Raw genomic sequence first — 17,691 nt, 5'->3', positions numbered from 1 at the left:
AATCTTTAACAGCAAAACTGACAAAAAAGAAAAGCTGTTTTTAGTAGAGTAGAGGAAGGCTAGAATCCCTGTGATACTTTCATCTTTGTCTTTTGTTATTAATGTTTTTAGATAGATTGAGATAAAAAGACAGATAATAGTTAATGTAAGATAAACATTCTTACTGGCGATCCACCTGGGCCAGAAAAACCATAAGACCCCGGTAAACCTTCATCTCCAGTGGTGCCATTACAACCATCCAGTCCAGGCAATCCCCGATGACCCGGCTGTCCACTATGACCCTTAAATATAATGCACAAAAGAGAATTAGCTGATACAGTATATATGTTATTCGATGGGCATAAGCAGCATTTGCAGTGATGTGCTACCCTGGGAGACTCTAAACTCTATACATTTTTAGGGCGATTACAACATTTTTATTTTATGCTCTTTCTACACAAACTGAGAAAATGTTCTGACATAAGAATTTTTAAAAAGTATATCTTGCAGCTAAAATGAAATTTTCTAGTATCTATTTAGCAGTGTTTTTTTTCTACAGGAATTCTAAATATATGTAGGTTTTATCATTTTAATTCCTGAACATACACCTTAAAAAGAATTTATCATGAATGAAACATGGGAGCTGTTGTTTTGGACTTGTTTTTGAAGATTTGTGTTTTGAAGAATCTTCCTGATTCTTCCTTCCCTACATGGTAAGACACTATCCTAGAACTTATATGTATACATCAGGTGTCCTGATGCTTCTCTGGCTGCTTGCTTGTTTATGGACAGTGGCTCCAGTCCGATCACATGATCGGGTCTTAGCGCCGACTTCAGTATAGAGGAGAAGCAGTGACAATGGCTGCAGAGCCTGGCAGATGAAATCACCCTTAGGCTTACTATGAGGTAGCCATTGTCGGATGCCCGCCTCAACACTGAGGCTGGCAATGGAAGCCGGTAAATGGGACTGGACCAGAGAGGCTTCAGAATAGGTAAGTATACACATCTTTACTTTACAGGGTAGATAGAAGAATCTTAGAATGTGGGTGGGAGTAGATTTAGCCTTAGTTAGAATTTGACTGGAATTACACTTTAAGTACTAAAGATCAATAAAATAGAACAATGTATATACCCTACATGGCCAATGCCCCTGAAAGCTGGAAATCACCAAAGTAAAGACTGCACACTTCAGCGATCTCCACTTGAATCTGGGTCCTGTGCTGAGAAGCCAATCTGATGCATTGTGAACACAGGAGGTCAGCCAGTCAGCATGGGCACCATTTAGAGAATGCTTTTCTTTTTTTAATGAATGCAAGGCGTTCTCTATTTGGACGAAGTGGAGAGGCGTCATGTTCTCCACCTTGTGCAATCAGAAATGCTCTGCATTCCCTGAATGGTGCCCGTGTCCAGGGAATGACCATATGTGTTCACAATGCCTCAGGCTGGCCTCTCAACGCAGAACCTGGAAGCTACAGGGTATAGGGTATCACTATAGTAGAATTGTCTACTTCTGCGATTTACAGATTTCAGGGGCATTGGCCAGGTATGGTGTATACATAGTTACATTGGTCCAAGCTGGACCAATGTAACTATATAAAAATATTCCATACCTGGAATTATCCTTTAAGTACAATAAGTATGATTTGATTTAATTGTTACTAGGTGTGTATTTTAACAAATTCCAGGGCATCTAATGACATAGAGCAAAATAAATAATTAGTTTACTTACAGGAACTCCATTGGTACCTTGGAACCCTGGAACTCCCATAGGGCCCTGTAGAAAAAGCATACATGAAATGAGAATATAATTAGAATATACTATATACCAGTGGGCAAGAGAAACAACTGTATAGGATTGACCATTTATGACAGAATATTTTGTTTAAGAAAATTCAGATATACGTTATAACTGGAATAAATTGAAAAGGGGATGGGGGGACAAAGTTGTACTCATGAGGTCAGTAGTGTATATAGGTTTTGTGCTGCCCTAGTCCTGAGTAAACTCATGCACCCCCTAATTTAAATATGACCCACCCCTTCCTGTCAAGGCCACACCCCTTTCTGTTTAAGACTCGCCCTAAAAAATGTGGGGAGACTAGTTCTGAGGGCCTGCGGGAGGGGGGGGGGAGGTAATGGATTCCCTTAATTTGCATAGATTTCCTCACACTTCCTGTTTGGCTATGGGGCAGGAAGTGAAGAGAAATCTCTGCAATGTAAGGAAGGTTTGTGGTTCATGATAATAACCCCCCCCCCCAGTTGCAGAATGGCGGCAAGCAGTGCTCAGCCCAGTCCGCCCCATAATAGTGTAGCGCAAGCCGGCGGGGACTCTTTCCATGCTGCCCCCCTGCAAAGTGCTGGCCTAGGCCTGGGCCTTGTTGGCCTAGGCCAGGATACAGCGTTGCATGAGGTACTAACTAGAAAGGGTGAAAGTCAGTGACTGGTGCTCATTATTCATTGTGGATGTCTTAGGGAGTATTCATGGAGAAGGAAGGAAGTTTCTGTGTGGGACTATGGGAGTGCCCTGAAAAAGCTCAACTATTGAAAAATATGGTACTCTGCATGTGCCAGGATGTACTTAGAGAGGACCTAGGGACACCTTTTACTCAGAGAGTTTTGGCATAAATGTTAACATAAAAAAAACTAAGTTAAAAATGTTTAGGATTATTAGAAAAATATATTAGAATAATGAAGTTGGTTTGAGGAAAAAAAGTGATTACTACGATTACAGACGTTGATGAACTTCATTTTTTTTTTCTAACCTGGTCGCCTTTTGGCCCAGATGGTCCGTGTAATCCTTGGGTTCCTCTTTCACCCTTTGGTCCAGCAACTCCGGTTGGCCCTTGGAATCCTGGGGGCCCCATTGGACCCTGAGCTCCAAGCTGACCCGGACGACCCTGTTAAACAAAAAGCAATAATGTATATTATAATAATTGCATAAGCTTTGTGGGGTTTTTTACATGCTTTCATTGTTTTATGTTTTTTTTTTCTCATAAATTATTATTTTATATGAATCAGCACCTAATCAACATCTGTAATGGCACCTTGTTTGATTCCCTTCAACAGTCACCTTATGAACCTTACTAAAATGTGTTCTGGTACTTTAACATGTTAAAACCCAAGTGATAATCTTTATCTTTGTGAATTAAATTTACATACAGAATACCACAATAATCTATACCATAATGTGAATTAAAATACATTAAATGGATCCTTGCAATAAAACTTCAAGTGAATTGTTAAAAAATATTATTAGGTAGTGAAATTACTGCCGAAGTTTGTGAAATGAAACCACAATTATTAAGTCCTAATTAAAGTCTCACTCCTATTTTTCTTTTAATACCAGCTACTCTGTTTGAAAATGCATTAAAATATCTTATTCTCTGGAAATGTGTCTCTAAACTTGAATTAGGCTTCCTGTATGTCCATTGCAATGTTCTATGATGGCACAGATGAGTAATGAGTAAATGAGTAAAACACCCTGCTGGACAGCATACACATATTTAGACACACTGCGTAACTGTTGTAACAGGACAGTCAAGTTAATGCAATAAAATTGGAGGTTGTTGGTACAATATTTATCAAAATATCTATGATTTCAGCTGGGCTTTAGTTTAAACTAAATCCCTGGCGGTATGATTCTTTCTGGTTTTAGGTGCTGAAAGCGATACCATTATTTTGCAAGGAAATTTGATGTTTTACATTGTAGGCCTGTAATTCTTAGGAATAACTCACTTAAATTTGTCCAAACAAGAGTCTAGTAGACATCTCAGGTATGATAAAGTTTGAAAAACAAAATCATAAATTATAATATAATAAATAACTATAAATAATTATAACAAATAATAATATAATTATAATAAAAATTATTCAATAATGTAATCAAATCAAAAACACTGAAATTTGCTCAGTTGCAGAATTGTCGCTGTCATTACTTTTATTTTTTATGACGAATTTCCCCACAAATCGATATCGCTCAATTTTGCAAGTGATTATAATTTATTATTGCTGTTTTCTAGCTGCTCTAAAACCACTTTTGACATAAAGGGACACTTTTTGGTTGCTATGGGCAATCTACAGTTTGCAGGCAGAAAGAACAGTTTTTATTATACAAAAGTACATGCAGGACACTGGGCGGACCACTAGGGACAAAGGGGGTGGGTATTTTTTACATACAGTACTGTAATCTGTAAGATTACAGTATACTGTATGTAATGTGTTTATTTACTTTTTTGAATTTGGCGCCATTCTTCACCCCGTTGCGTCGTAACGTCGCAGGGAACGGAGATCGGCGGCACACAGGCAATGTGTGAATCGAGTGAGGACGCCGCTCGCTCACACAGCAGGGATGCATCGCAGGATCCAGGGACAAGGTAAGTAAACCCTGCCTGTGGACACTGCGAGGCAAACCCGAGTCTGGCTCTGGGATACCGCTTTTGGTCCTGAAATCTTACCCCGAGCCAGACTCGGGAATACCGCCAGGGGGGTTAAATGTCAACTGTTACAAAGACAAACCATATGACTTGTGAAATAAAATCAATAAAACAGATATGTGGTATATCATCATCATTATCAATAAAAGATCACAGCAAAAAATGAAAGCTCTTTAGTTCAGAAAGAGTGGTTTGCAATATATTCAAATTGGTTATTGTTAGTGGTTACATGACACAAGACACAAGTTCATCTAGTTCAAGCAATAGATAAAATAAATAAACAGAATACAAAAAATAGAGAAATAAATTGAAAACCGCCATTTACAGAATCCTATACCCACCGTTGATCCAGAGGAAGGTAAGAAAAAAAAAACGTAAAGCATGCTCCAACTTGCTCAGGCTGGAGATCCCTCAAAGGCCATCATATATATCTCCTGGATCTAAGTTTTTGCTCACTCCCTCATAAAAATGAAAGCAGATTAATTTGACAACTTTGGTCTTTTGTGAATTCATGCCAACTGTTGCTTATAGTACTGTTTTCGAGAAAAAACTCTTCTATTTAGTCTTGTATCAAACTGAAAAGTTTCTTCCTGACTATAGAAGTTAAACTAACTGGTCTGTAGTTACTTGGTAAAGTTTTTGATCTTTTTTTTTTTTTTATATAGACATCACATTGGCCTTGCACCAATCTAGTGATACAGAGACAGCCTTTAAAGAGTCTCTAAAAATCCGAAACCATAAGTTCGAAATAAGAGTGCTCAACTCATTGGGGACACATGGGTGTATGCCATCTTGTACAGGTACTTAATTACCTTTTAATATGATGTCTGATTTTGCCAGTGTGAAACTAGGGGTAGATATTTGACTGGGGCAGGGATATAGGCAGTGGCAGCTGGTGCTCAAAAATTTTGGGGGCGCGAACAAAACACATCAATTGCAGCCACTGTGCCCATCAAATGCTGCCAATTAGCCCATCAATTGCAGCCACTGTGCCCATCAAATTCTGTCACTGTCCCATCAAATTCTGCCACTTTGCCCATCAAATGCTGCTACTGTGCCATCAAATGCAGCCACTGTGCCCATCAAATGCAGCCACTGTGCCCATCAAATGCAGCCACTGTGCCCATCAAATGCTGCCACTGTGCCATCAAATGCAGCCACTGAGGAGCTGCGGTGGCTCAACGCGATTGGCACTGTGCTGACAAGCCATTTACCTCTGCAGCTAGGGGTTCGGATCCCGGTCTCAGCTACATGTGAATTGAGTTTGGTGGTCTCAGCCCGGCTCCCGGTGGGTGTGCTATGCGAGGTAAGCCTGCGCTTAGTACGCCCACCCCCCTCCCACAAAAACCACCACACTTACACGCACTCGAAATTGGGTTAACATGCACGCACTTTGACCACGCGGTCTCTAAAAAAGAGAGGACTAACGGGGCTGGTTGAGCAGGCTAGATCCTCTCACTCCCTTATAGGGAGTCCCTCTGCCCCGTTGGGCTTCAAAGCGGAGCAGGTAGGGCGGGCTGTGTGGGAGGACCCCCTCACACACCCACCATTGCCACCCGGGGCATGGAGAAAGGTGGCAGATTGCCTCTGGGGGAGGCCTGCCTACTCCCAACTCCTGCAGTCCGGCTCCTCTCTCGAGTACACGCACAAAATACACTTTAAAAAAAAATAGAAAAAAGAGGAAAAAAAAAATAAAAATTCAGCCACTGTGCCCATTAATTGGAGCCACTGTGCCCATCTAACGCAGCCACTGTGCCCATCAATATTCATTCTCTTTTCTAACACACCTGGGTGGACTGCAAACGCTAAGCATGGCAGTCGCAGTGCACCTTTTTTGACACCTATTAGATCCTATGGCTCTAATCAAGTGCTTTAAAAACACCTCCTGTCGCTGTAATTCAGGCGCCCGGTGCCCGAAAAGGAGCCAGGAGCCTAAATAGGGGTGGCAGCGGTGGCCATGGATAGATTCATGCTATACATGAATCTATCCATTGGTCATAGAGGGGATGGCTGGAAAGAGGGGGTGGCATCCTTGCCACCTTATCCATGCACCGCCACTGCATATAGGGTTGAAGATCTAATGTATGGGGTACTGTATATCATGTTTTGGCATATAAATCAATAAAAAGTACTTTATATTTTTGCATGCAGAGTTCTGTGGTTACTTATATAGTATATATATATATATATATATATATATATATATATATATATATATATATATATATATATTAGATCTGTTATAGTGCCTTGTGAGATTAGGGCCTGCGTAGTCGAGCTTTTGTTCTTTTTTAGCAGGTTTTGCATTCTCATATAATGCTGCGTACACACGATCGGTTTGTCTGATGGACCGTTTTCATCAGACCAAACCGATCGTGTGTGGGCCCCATCAGTTATTTATCCATCGGTTAAAAAAAAATGGAACTTGTTTTAAAGTTATCTGATGGATACCTAACCGATTAGGTTAAAAATCCACGCATGCTCAGACTAAATTAGGGGACGGGAACTCTCGTTCTGGTAAAACTATCGTTCGTAATGGAGCTAGCACATTCATCACGCTGTAACAGACAGAAAAGCGCACAAATCAGCTAAAGCAGCTCCAAGGGTGGCGCCATTGGATTTGAACTTCCCCTTTATAGTGCCGCCGTACGTAGTTTACGTGACCGCGTTCTGACACAATCGTTTTTTTTAACTGATGGTGTGTAGGCACGACTGACCATCAGTCAGCTTCATCGGATAACTGATGGAAAAATCCATCAGACCGTTTTCATCGGATTGACCGATCGTGTGTACAGGGCATAAGTCTATGGGAATTCTTGAAGCATGTCAGTTGCACTTTAAATTAATTCAGAATTATTTCAGAAGTTCCTTATGTCTCTTTTATATAGGAAGCATTATGTAATAATATAATATTATAGCTCCACTACTAAGATGTATTTTACTGTCACCTATCAGATTTAAATCTACTCCTGGATGCTTGACTGTAATTGATGATGTATCTAATAGAGTGCAGAGGACACAGCACAGGACAAAGCTCAGAAAGCAACATTCCTGCATGTGAATCATACACTTTACTAAAAAAAATAAAGAACTTGCATTTAAGCAAATTGGCTGATAAAGCACAGAATTTTTTTTTTTTTTTAACCTTTAGAAGTTCATTTACTGTACTGAGTTCACCTGAAATTCTTACACATCATAGTGTGTGGTTACTAATATATTTCATTTTTGTTATTCTTGGACATGTAGCAATAAAACAAACACAAATTTGCCAATTTATCATCCGCTAGAGTGGTAATCAAGACTAGCCAAATCAGAGAATTCTGTGGAATGTCAACATAACAATTTTCCAGCAGATGGCGCTAAAGGATTTATCCTTTAGAGATCCAACGAAAAACTCCCATTGCGTGTTACAGTATTTCCAGCACTTGTAGAGACCTGCCAAAGCAAACTTTATTTATCAATTTCCTAGAAAATATTCTGTAACTGGAAAGCTAAATGTCAGTAGCACACGGAAACATTTCTATGGACTGAACACCTGGTTGTGTGCAATTTACAGCATATTCCCAAAGCAATAAAATAAAGCTGACCTCTTTAGCCCTGTACACACGGCCGAGATTCCCGACGGTATAAAGTTCGCCGGGAATTCCCGACGGGAAAACTGCGGGGAGAGCTTTGGCCAGGAATCCCGGTCGTGTGTACAGGGCTTATGCTCCCTCGGCACTGCCTCACAGTGTTTTCCATTGGCAAGTGTAGTAAATCTGGCGGGAAAATAGAGAGCAGGTTTTCCCGGCGAGCATGCCCGTTTTTTACGGCAAAAAATGTTGATTCCCAAACATTGGAAATCAACTTATACAGCAACAATTGTTGAATACAAAAGGAAATCTTTAACATGGAAGAAACGGTAGCTACCGCTAAGGAATCCACCGAAAAGTTCCATAAATTGTGGACCCCTTGGATCATGTTCCTTTATTCTGACCGATTTGCACAATTAGCAACAGGTTGACACATTTGCATCACTTATGTTGTTAACTTTCCATGTCTCTGGTGCTAATTCACTGTCTGTTCCTACCCCTTCTTTTGTATACCTGACAGTAGAATCGTATTTCCCTGGAGAAGTACTCTAGCAATTTTTTTTCTTTAGTTGTACCACCAATATATACCTTTAATCTTCTCTTATGTCTGCTGCATCTTGATATTTTGTTTTGAACATACACAAATCCTCCCTTTAGCACTGACACCTAAAACTAGGCTTCCTGTAGGAAAAAATATGGAATATGTTTGACCTTTAGCCTATATGTTATAGATCACACGATGGATGTCTTTTATATTATTTTCTGGTTATGTACAAGAGTATGTACTTACTTTCTTTGCAATAATTTTTTTATTGATAAACAAAGGAAACAAAAAACACAAGGCCTACAGTTTTAATTTGTCATTCCCAACCATCAGCATAATACAGCCACCAAGATCTTAAAGGTTAAATTCGCCTTAACAGAAAAGTGGATCATGGGTGCAATGTCAGGCTCCTGCAAACACTTCTAGCAGCTTTGTTGACTCTACGGCCGTGTACACACGATTGGTCCATCTGACGAGAATGGTCCGAAGGACCGCTGTCATCGGTTAACCGATGAACCTGACTGATGGTCCATCGCGCCTACACACCATCGGTTAAAAAAACGATCGTGTCAGAACGCGGTGACGTAAAACACAACGACGTGCTGAAAAAAACAAAGTTCAATGCTTCCAAGCATGCGTCGACTTGATTCTGAGCATGCGCGAGATATTAACCAATGCTTTTGCATACTATCGGTTAGGCGTCCATCGGTTCAATTTTAAAGCAAGTTCTCATTTTTTTGACTGAAGGTTAAAGAACCTATGGGGCCTACACATGATCGGTTTGGACTGATGAAAACAGTCCTTCAGACCGTTCTCCTCTGGCGATCCTATCGTGTGTACGCGGCCTACCTCTTATAGGTTTTCTGTTAAAAAGGGAAGGGGTGAGCAGGGCAATAAGTGGAACATGTTACACGTTATCACCCTAAATACAGGTGTAAAATAACATGTTCCAAAGGTTAACTTAGCGATTAAATTACTATGTCATAGTGACTGTTGAATGAGTTTAGCCATGAAGACTATTAAAATACTGATTCAAAATGCCAAGTCTGCTGTCTTATGTGAGTAGCTTTAAAAAAGCAGTTGCTTATTGCTAGAGTCAGAAGAGAGGAGACAAAAAATGGAAATGTGTAAATACTTCTGGAACACTGTAGATCATCTCAGCACTTAAAAAAAGGACTTGCAGGTAAAAGTAGACAGATCAAATGTTTTAAATGCTCATAGCCCTCTCCTCTACAGGGAATGTCTGCTTACTGTGGGTGCTGGACCAGGTCCTCTTTCCCTCTCCTCACCCTTCTGGATAAATGCTTTTTTAATGAGGAGCAAGGAGGAATACTATAGAGCAGGGGTCTCCAAACTTTCTAAACAAAGGGCCAGATTTCTGTTCTTCAGACTTAACAGGGGCCGAACTGTGGCCATCGGGAGTAGAAAATGTCCTGATTATCAGTGGGAATAAACAATGCCTCATCTTTGGTGTCAGTGGGAGGAATTATGCCCCATCATTGGTGTCATTAAGCCCCATTGCTGGTGTCTCAGGGAGAAATTGTGTCCCATTGTTAGTGTTATTGCGAGGAATTGTGTCCCATCGTTCGTCTCATTGGGAGGAATTGTGCACCATCATTGGTGTCAGTGGGTCAAATTATGTCCCATTGTTGGTATTAGTGTTTGAAAATAGTGCCCCAAGGGCCGGATCAAAGCAAGCAAAGGGCCGCATCTGGCCCCTGGGCCTCAGTTTGGAGACCACTGCTATAGAGTGCCACCTAAACGACAGCTCTGCATCTGATGGGGCTGCTAATATCACCTCAAAAATGGGGATGCCTGGTAGCAGTCTCGGGGGTTTTGGATGTCTACAAAAAAGAGGCTTTTACAGGCATATAACATGTATAAAATGATGTAAATGCACATATAATCATAAGAAGAGCATGGGCTCTTTAAAGGACAACACTGACAAAATGTGAGGAACTCTTTCAGTGCTGCACACTATCACTAGTTGACACTGTGTGTCCCTCTAAACAGTAATCTCACAGATTTCAATTTATGGAGGTTCTTTAGAAAAGTGAAGTCCTACATTTGATCATGAACAGTGGCAGACATAGCCAGTAAACAGATCCTACAAAAGAACAATCATTGGTCTTCTCACATTCAATTCATGTCCAAGTACAAACACGTATTCACTGGCCATAGAGAGATGGTTGCAGGTAAATTGCAGTCTTTGTGATGCCTTGCTTCTTGTGGCCAATAATATTTCCCTAGACTCAGATACCAAACATCCCTCCATTTCCTCTTAACCTCCCTGGCGGTATGATTCTTTCAGAAAAAACATGCTGAAAGCGGTACCATTATTTGCAAGGAAATTTGGCGTTTTATATTGTAGGTCTGTAATTTTTAGAAAAAACTCACTTAAATCTGACCAAACAAGATTCTAATAGGCATCCCGGGTATGACATTTTTTTAAAAACAAAATTATAAATTATAATATAATAAATAATTATAAATAATTATAACAAATAATAATATAATTATAATAAAAATTATTCAATAATGTAATCAAATTAAAATCACTGAAATTTGCTCAGTTGCAGAATTGTTGCTGTCATTATTTTTTTTTTTTTATGACGAATTTCCCCACAAATCGCTATCGCACAATTCTGCAAGTGATTATAATTTATTATCGCTGTTTTTTAGCTGATCTAAAACTATTTTTGACATAAAGGGACACTTTTGGTTGCTATGGACAATCTACAGTTTGCAGGGAGAAAGAAACGTTTTTATTATATAAAATGACATGCATGACACAGGACAGACCACTAGGGACAGGGGGTGTGTGTTTTTTTTACATACAGTACTGTAATCTATAAGATTACAGTATACTGTATGTAAGGTGTTTGTTTACGTTTTTGAATTTGGCGCCGTTCTCCGTCCCTGTGCGTCGTAACGTCGCAGGGAACGGAGATCGGCGTCACACGGAGGCACTATGTGAATCGAGCGAGGTCCCGCTCGCTCACACAGCGCGGTGGCATCGCTGGATCCAGGGACAAGGTAAGTAAAAAGTGCCTGTGGATCTAGCGAGGCAAGCCCGAGTCTGACTCGGGGTTACCGATCGTAGCAGGAAAATCTAACCCCGAGTCAGTCTCGGGAACACCGCCAGGCAGGTTAAACAGTATCGAGAAGAAATGGGAGTACCGTTTTTTCCGGCGTATAAGACGACTGGGCGAATAAGACGACCCCCTAATTTTCCAGCTACAATGTTGGGTTTTGGATATACTCACCATATAAGACGACCCCTCACTGTGCTATTGCCTCACCTCACTGTGCCATGGCCTCACCTCACTGTGCCATTGCCTCACTGTGCCATTGCCTCACTGTGTCATTGTATAACTGTGCCATTGTCTCACTATGCCATTGCCTAACTGTGCCATTGCCTAACAGTGCCATTGCCTAACTGTGCCATTGATTTACCTCAATTTGCCGATCTTCATTACGTTTTTGCCTGACATAGTAAGTCAGACTGCGGGCGTACATTTTTTAAAAGCCGCGCCTCCTCCTCATCCTGTGATAGGCGGAACACTCAGTTTACCAGCAGAGCCTGTGTTCAGTGTTCCGCCTATCACCGGCGTCCTCTCTTCCGAGGCTGAGGACGAGACGACGTCCGTGATAGGCGGATCACTGAGCCTATCACGGAACAGCAAGAGGAGGCGCAGCTTTAAAAAATGGACGCCCGCAGTCTGTATCCGGCGTATAAGACGACCCCCGATTGTTAAGCCAAATTTTTAAGCATAAAAGGTCATCTTATACGCCGGCAAAAAAAATTATGCTGTGTGTCTCAGTGCTGGTCAGACTGGGAATGAAGGAGGGGTTTGCTTCTAAATGGCAAGGTGTAGGCATCATAAAGGTAGGTCTCATGGACCCTAGAACAGTGTTTCTCAACTCCAGTCCTCAAGGCGCCCCAACAGGTCATGTTTTCAGGCTTTCCATTATTTTGCACAGGTGATTCGATAAGTTTCACTGCCTTAGTAATTACCACAGCTGTTTCAATTGAGGGAAATCCTGAAAACATGACCTGTTGGTGCGCCTTGAGGACTGGAGTTGAGAAACACTGCCCTAGAAGGCCTCTAAATAGTATTGACCCTTGTACAGCTTCACAGTTTGCACAAATTGTGTGTTCGCTGCAGAGGAAATTATAAACAGGAACTTCTACTTCTCCAGATTGGATGTTTTTTTTTAACAGAGAGAACAGAGACTCCAGATTGGATGTTTAAAGAACACTTCATTTCACCTGACTGCATTTGAGTGACTCCCCCATAGATTTCAGGAACAGTCAACCACAACAAATTTAAAGAGGATGAAGCTATGAACCTGTTTTCTACTATAAACATAAGATCTTAAAATCACTAAGATCTTCCATCACGTGTTTTGCCTTAGAAATAATGTAGAATGGAATCTCAATGCACTACTATTGTAGTGGGCAATGTACCCAGGTCTTACCAATGCACATGCTGCATTAAAAAAGGGTTGCATCCATTTTTTTTTCTGAATTTGTTTTATTCGTTTTAGAAAAAAGGGGGCACATACAAATAATTGTGGCAAAAAAAAAACCTACTCATTTGTAACTTAAGTGTACACATTTCTCATTGACTAATGTCTGCAGCGGCGTTTCATGTTATGCTGGCTGTACAATAGGCTTGGTAGCGTTCACTACATGTTTTTAGACATTAATACCTCTATTTTACCGATGGATAATAAATATTGTTGATTTTACTTGCCTTTGTTGTTGTATATGATTGTATGTTTTGTCTTTTTTTGTTTTTGGCACGCTAAAATCCACTTCCTCCCATACCTCCCTTTTGGAGAGATCCAGGGAGACCTCAATTTGTGCCACTAAAAGTCAGCAGATACCGATACTGTAGCTGCTTACTCTTTTATTAGGGAACTTACCTGTCCAGGAATCCAATCGGCTATCGGTTGCTGCCGACGCCATGTTGACAAAGGGAAACCGACTGTGAAGCCTTGCGGCCTCACAGCCGATTTTCTACTGTGCATGCGCAAAGCGCACTGCACATTGTAAATGGGCTGGCTGTGGGGGAAGGAAGGGGGGGGACAAACTTCCAGCTCAGTTCTCTCCACCTTTTTTTGAGAACAGCTTCCAGAGTTCAGGTGCTATTTAAAAGAGAAAGAAAGATAACACTTTGCCTTAACATACAAGGTGTGTCTAAAAAGTTTGGTAAATGGTCCGATATCTCAAAGGCAACATGGGCCAGGTGCATGTACATGCATATGGCTATCCAGAGACACTACATGAAGCACCACTTAGCGTGGAGTACACATGACCTTCAGAGTAAACCTGCTGCGGGCAGTCAAACATAGTGTGAGAGGTAGGGTCACAGTGCAATGGGGTAATGAGTTAACATCAAGTTCTGCTACAAATTGGGGAAGACAGTGACAGAGATGCATGAAATGTTGGAGCAAGTTTACAGGATGAAACCCATCAGCAGAAATTAGGTTAAAACGCTTTTGCAATGGGAAGGAAATGACTGAGGATGAGACACGTTGGGGTCAGCCTTTGACAAGCAGAACTCAGACATGATAGAATGAGTGCGACAAATGCTGTCATGAGATCGGCGACTGACTCTACGATGGATGGCGGAGGAATTGGGCATTAACAAGGACACGGTGCACATCATTCGTGAGGATTTGGGTAAGCTGAAGATCTGTTCCTGGTTTGTGCCACACAAGCTGACAGACGAACAGAAAGCAAAACTAACGGAAAAATCTGGAGATCTGTAGATTACATTACCATATGTGACCAAGATCCATCCTTCTGCGAATCATCGTCACAGGTGGTGAGACCTGGTGCTTCCAGTTCAACCTGGAATCCAAGTAGCAATTGAAGGAACAGCATTCACTGTCTTCCCTGCGTGTGACCCAAAAAAGTCGCCTGCAGAAGTCCAAGATCAAGACAATGTTGATTGCCTTCTTCAACAATGATGGCATCATCCATAAGGAAGTCATTCCTGTGGGTCAAACCATGAACGCTGCATTCTACAAGAACGTTTTGTAACAGTTGCTACAACACATCCGCCATGTTCGGCCAGAATTGTATAGGACTGGACAGTGGATGCTGCTGCACGATAACGCACCTGCGCACTGTGTCATCAGTGTGCAGCAATTTCTGGCTCAGCGGGGCATACCTGTTCTCGATCATCCACCGTATTCCTCTGATCTGGCGCTTGCAGACTTCTTTCTGTTTCCTCTCCTGAAGAGCGTCATGAAAGGCGCACGTTTTGCAGACCTGGTGGCAATCCAAGAATGTGATTGATTCCTAAAGAGGCCTTTGCCGACAGTTTCCAGAAGCTTTATGAACGTTGCTAAAAGTGTATTGTGAAGGATTATTTTGAAGGCCAATAAAGTTAAAGTTAAATAAATTTTGTTTGTTTTCTGATACCATTCACCAAACTTTTTAGACACACCACGTATGTGAGTTAATAGAAAGTGAAGTGTGAATGGGCCCTTAAACTTAACCGGATTTGATGGCTAGATGGGGTCAGGACTATAAAGCAGCAGAATGATGTCACATTCAGGATTTCATTTCATACTACAGACCAAAAGAGGTCCAACATATTTCAAACACTTCTTGTTATTTTAAATAGCGCATCTAAAACAAAAGACACATAAACAATTTGTTTTTAATTTTACATATTCAGTAATGAATTCTGTTTTTTGTCTGCAGTTCTAATGCGATTTTGTGTTGGCTTTACAGTAAGTACAGCCTTCCTGTATCTCAAAGCATTATTTACACATTGGTTACTTTGCTGACACCAGTGTCTCTTCCAGGTCTGGTCACTTTAAATTCATCCTTATCCAGTGCCCTTTCATCATGAATCTGGCTTCCACCATCAAACTCTATAAATACAGAAATCACAGACCGTATAAGGCTGCAGTGTTCTGTGAGAGGGCAGAGGTTGGCAACTGCTTATTAATATTCTCTGGGAAGAAGTGGAACAGTGAAACTTAGTAATAGAAAGAACTATTAAGATGTTTATGAATATGTCTTGAATATAATTCACATAAATCCTGTGGATTACAAACGGAAAAAAAAAATACAAATCTCTTTTGTGAGTTACATCGCAGCCACTCGGGCAGCTGTACAAAGCCCACAATTGCACAAATTCTAATGGATCTGTGCAAGTAATGCCGCGTATGTACACACGATCGGTCCATCCGAAGAGAACAGACCGATGGACCGTTTTCATCAGTTAACCGATGAAGCCGACTGATGGTCTGTCGCGCCTACACACCATCGGTTAAAAAAACGATCGTGTCAGAATGCGGTGACGTAAAACACAACGACGTGCTGAAAAAAATGAAGTTCAATGCTTCCAAGCATGCGTCGACTTGATTCTGAGAATGCATGGATTTTTAACCGATGGACGTGCCTACTAACGATCGTTTTTTTCCCATCGGTTAGGAATCCATTGGTTAAATTTAAAACAAGTTGGCTTTTTTTAACCGATGGTTATATAACCGATGGCGCCCACACACGATCGGTTTGGAGCGATGAAAACGGTCCATCAGACCATTCTCATCGGTTTAACCGATCGTGTGTACGCGGGATTACAGTTAACAGAAATGGCTGAAGTTGCAAAGATTGCACTACTAATAATATGTTGGTATAATAATATATGGATATTAGTAGCAAGTTGGTAAACCTCTACAAATAATCTGCGATTATTCCCTTTTCTGTTAAAGGAATAAGCCTTTAATTGCTACATCTCTACATCACCAAAACTACAATGGGTTTTGATGTTGTTTCAAATGCTGCCAGATCTGTTAGGCCCCATGTACACTGCTGCTGCTAAACGGACATTCAGAGGCAGTTGGACACTTTTTTCTACTGTCCCTGAACTCATTCAATGTTATCTTATGTGTTCATGTACACAGATTTGTTTACTGTCGTTTTTAGGCAGTTGCGTATAGAGGACTATTTTTTTTTAAATGTGTTCAGACACCAAAGTTTCCGACGTTTCAGACGCCAAACACGTCTAAACACGGTAACCCGCGTTTCGTTTATAGGCGTTTTTCATTTTTGCCCATTTAAGTAAAAAAATAATATATATTTTTTTAAATGCTTCTAGACACAAACACGGCTAAACTTGGCTTAACACGGCTTATAAACGTGGCTAAACGGACGTTTTTAGACACTGATTTCTAGCTGTCAAGTTAAATCGTTCAGAAGAGGTTAAACAATGTCCCGTGTAGATGAAGCCTAATGCTCACAGTTCTGGTGAGACACTGTTAATGCATATTCATCTACACTACAGCTAGCCACACATGTGGGGATTTCACAAAACTTTTCAAACATCTTTCGCAAAATTGCAAAGCAAATACAGACTGGTATTTTCAATAAACTGCAAGGAGATAGAATAAAAATGATACCTATCAAATGTGGCGTAAAAGTGACTTCTAATAAATCACCTTTTTTTTTCCTTTTTTGATTCCACTTCAATCCAATGGTTCAATAAACTGCATTAAAGATCTTAATTTATTAACATGTTTCTAGATTTTGCTAAGCGATCTAACTTGTGGGTAATATAAGATTGTAAAGGGTGAGAGGGATTATAGCGGTGCCATTAAACAAGTCATACAGAAAAGTCAAAACAAAATTATAAATATAAATATTTTATTTGTAATAGAAAAATAGAAGATAAAAACAGTAATGATCGACTAAGATTGACATAAGTTGTTACATAATCCCGACATGTTTTGGCAAATCATTGCCTTCCTCAGGGGTATGAGTCAATCAGTGTGTCTTTGTACAATCTAATGGAAGATATACATGCACAATTAATACTATTTGTTACTCTTACCCTTTTGTACACATTTTTCCAATGTTATATTTTATGCTCTTGGTTGATTGTATTGTCATCCTTGAGAATGTAGGACCTTCTTTTTTGAATGGTCTCTATTTCATTTATATCTTTCAGGTTTTCCCTTTATTTGCCTTTTACAAGTCCTGTGTGATGCTTTAGGACTGAGCTAATCACCTCATGCTCACACTCTAATTGTTTCCTTCAGTGGCAGCTTATTCAGCACCCACCCATTTAGCACTTATAAATAAATCTAAATAGGTATGTATTGAGGCTATGTTGGTCCTTGTTAGAGGAGAAGTTAC

The 17,691-nt window shown here is 40.6% G+C and overlaps 1 protein-coding gene across 2 annotated transcripts in view; it reads right to left on the bottom strand.

Moving 5' to 3' along the window:
• The window catches only part of COL4A6 (collagen type IV alpha 6 chain), a 294,723-nt gene that overhangs the window by 85,692 nt on the left and 191,340 nt on the right, over positions 1-17,691 (bottom strand). For both annotated transcript variants that reach the window (XM_040323905.1, XM_040323906.1), the window contains exons 5-7: positions 2,739-2,873; positions 1,709-1,753; positions 165-281 (exon numbers count right to left, since the gene is read on the bottom strand). In XM_040323905.1, the coding sequence (XP_040179839.1) occupies positions 165-281; positions 1,709-1,753; positions 2,739-2,873 (297 nt within the window). The remainder of the gene's footprint in view (positions 1-164; positions 282-1,708; positions 1,754-2,738; positions 2,874-17,691) is intronic.

This window comes from Rana temporaria, chromosome 9 (genome assembly GCF_905171775.1).
Source record: "Rana temporaria chromosome 9, aRanTem1.1, whole genome shotgun sequence".
In the NCBI taxonomy this organism is placed as follows: domain Eukaryota; kingdom Metazoa; phylum Chordata; class Amphibia; order Anura; family Ranidae; genus Rana; species Rana temporaria.
The sequence above is the reverse complement of the archived record's forward strand: the minus strand, read 5'-3'. Positions and strand labels throughout refer to the sequence as shown.